This window comes from Perkinsus marinus (assembly GCF_000006405.1).
Source record: "Perkinsus marinus ATCC 50983 genomic scaffold scf_1104296928002, whole genome shotgun sequence".
In the NCBI taxonomy this organism is placed as follows: domain Eukaryota; phylum Perkinsozoa; order Perkinsida; family Perkinsidae; genus Perkinsus; species Perkinsus marinus.
This window is the reverse complement of record NW_003217006.1, coordinates 1-2,757: the sequence shown is the minus strand read 5'-3', so window position 1 is coordinate 2,757 and position 2,757 is coordinate 1. Positions and strand designations below refer to the sequence as shown.

The 2,757-nt window shown below is 44.6% G+C and overlaps 1 protein-coding gene across 1 annotated transcript; it reads left to right on the top strand.

The window, feature by feature from the left end:
• Positions 1–695: 695 nt before the first annotated feature.
• On the top strand, positions 696–2,622 carry Pmar_PMAR010711 (U3 small nucleolar RNA-associated protein, putative; the record flags this gene model as incomplete). The annotated part of the gene is made up of 9 exons (XM_002788451.1): positions 696–852; positions 902–979; positions 1,455–1,590; positions 1,642–1,720; positions 1,960–2,047; positions 2,096–2,208; positions 2,342–2,381; positions 2,410–2,494; positions 2,532–2,622. Coding segments are annotated over 9 exons (867 nt in total), but the record flags the coding sequence as incomplete, so codon positions are not given.
• Between the last annotated feature and the right edge of the window lie 135 nt (positions 2,623–2,757).

The window sequence follows — 2,757 nt, the reverse complement described above, 5'->3', positions numbered from 1 at the left end:
GAACTCTTTAGCGAGTATGGCTACTCTACTTGCGTTCACTCAACTCCTGGGAGAGAACCCGTCACGGCAGAGACAAAGGCTCAGCCCAATGTTGAAGAATTTCTGAGATCCGCGTACCCGAGACAACGGTGCACATTTCCCTCCACTAGCGGTGCGATGCAACAGCGAGTGCTATCTTCTAAGATTGTCTGACTTTCACGAGTAGCTCATGGCCAGGACACAGACGATCGCGTCACGAAGAATACCTGCAATTGCACGAAATGTTTATCCGACGGTTTTTCCCGGTTATAGTGACGCAGAGTCATGAAACTCTATTGGGGTGAGGTTCAGTAGACCTCTCCTGAGTTCCAAGAGCGCTCCCAAGATTGAGTTTTACATGTGATATTTAATCCCGGGTGGGCTCTTGAAGGTCTATTGAACACGCCGTATAATACAAGACTCGTTGGTGAAGCGAATGCTACATACCATCGTTTCGCCGGTCGGGGCTCTGTTAGGGGGCTGATGAACGTTTCACTTGTTACTCGTATGATCTACTTCGTCAGACGTGTATAATTCTGTTTCCGTTGAAAATGAACCGCTGAACAGTTTACCTCTTTCGCTTTCGAATTCGTTGTTTGGCATGCCTAGGTGTAGTTTGCTTTTCCAATAAAAACTTTTCCCGTTGCAACGGACAGTTCGTGTAGTGGTCTTGTGCTATGACATCTGGCAGCGGAGCCCTCAGGCATGTGGTTGCCCGACGGACTCATAAGGAGAGGCATCAATTGGCGTCTCGGCAGAAGCTGGGGCTACTAGAAAAGCACAAGGACTATAGCAAACGAGCTAAGGATTATCATAGGAAGGAAGACCAACTAAGTAGGAGGTCCTTTACGAATTGAAAAGAGAGTGGGAGGATTAAATGCAGATAATTTGAGGCAGAAAGCGGCCCTTCGCAACAAGGATGAGTTCTACTACCGCATGACCAGCTCTAAACAGAAGAAAGGTAGTAATAACCGGGTCGTGGATATTGATCGGCTATTAACAGCCACCACTGCTGAGCACAGAGCTGTGATTTATGATTGCCTTCCTCAACTGAGTTTAGAAATTTCCTCACTTACATACGAATTCAGGTGAAAGTTTCCAGAAACCGAAAAGAATTTTCTTCAAAATATTTTTGCTGTCACCAACAAAGGTAGTTGATCATGTGCATATTTTCCCACACTGTTTGAGAAACTAAGTACAATCTGATTTTAATCAACATTCAATTCGTAGGGGGGATTGGACATTCGTATATTATCCCCATTTTTGGTGTAAATATTAACCTATATTGCTCTCTGGATGATATTATTTTATAATGGAGTTTCACCCATTCTACGTGAAGCGCTATGCAGTAGTCGTGAAATATTTTTTTCACCAGTGTTTTTCATATCACGTATTACGTTTTATATTTTCATTGGTTATAGTATTTATATTTATAGGCGATGTGATTCATTCGGGGGCGAAGTTGGACCGAGATCAGCTGAAGTTGGTGGACACCCAGGATCTTCGTTATGTCTCTAACAGAAGAGTCATTGATGAGAAGAAGATTGAAAAGATGAAAAAAAATCTGCATTTGTAGTATCGTCAGCTTTATGAGTAACTCTGTGAGAGCCTGTATGACGCTAGGTTGGACGACTACTCGGGTCGCCATACGATCTTTGTGGATTCGGAGGATGAGAGCAGCCAAGCTGCTACCAATGGCAAGGTAGTGTGGTGACACTGGATCGCGTGGTGTAAATCTGCTCGTGTCACCAGCGTCGTCTGAATGTTGACTGACCTTCTGCTGATATAACTGCTATGATGCCCGAGACTAGATGTGATATGGATATATTTTCGCATCATCGTGTATCATTATGGAAATATGCATGCTTTCTGCGGATTTACTTTTTTCATCCCTCTCGTTGTCGTGAGGTTGGTGTCTTTGTCACTGCAAGATCGTTTCAGTTCAACCCAGCTGAATACTTTGACACGGATGAGAGACTATTAGGAAGAGTTAGCAATAGGCTGACCAAGGACCAGCTGGCTAAGGGAGGTAGTTCGGAATGCTCATTAGCTTCGGTGAATATGGTGTTTCTATCAGTGATACCAGCGGCCGTCAGTGGAGCTCCTGAGCAGTACTCGACCTTGTTGAGTCTGCAGAATAGGGCTGATAAGTTGAAGGAAGTTGAAGCGGAATTGGAACTTAGAAAAGAGGTCAGATGTGTTGGTGATAGTGAAGAAATTTTGCGAAAAATTTGCTGGTTTCATTATACTTTCATCCGAATTTCGAGGAGATTCCGGAGCCAGCAGAGACGGGTGTAAACAGTAAATGTAAATATTTCGACAGGTCCGGGCTGAAAGGGGTCGTCGAAAGAAGATGGTCGATGGTGATGGAAAGGTGGTGTATAAGTTCAGACAAGAAAGGAAGCGTTGATGTGGCTAACGCCCCTATTACTGTCCAATACGTTTCTCCCATTAGGAGGGTTGAGTTGGGGAAGGGGTAGGGTGGAGTTACTTGTAGTTGCTGTTGTTGGTAGCATGGCTGCTACAGTGGGCCGCTCGGACTGGGGCTTCTTTAGATGTGGGACGAGTATAAAGGTGGATGAGATGTCTGGATGCTTATCGAAGGTGGGATGTGGTGGGAAGGGCATAGACTGTATCGAAATGTTACCGTAAGATGAGGTTAGGGTGGATGGAATCGACCCTTTTGTATTTAGCAATGGTAATAGAACCACCTCATTGTCAGGAGTGTATTTTCTCTTA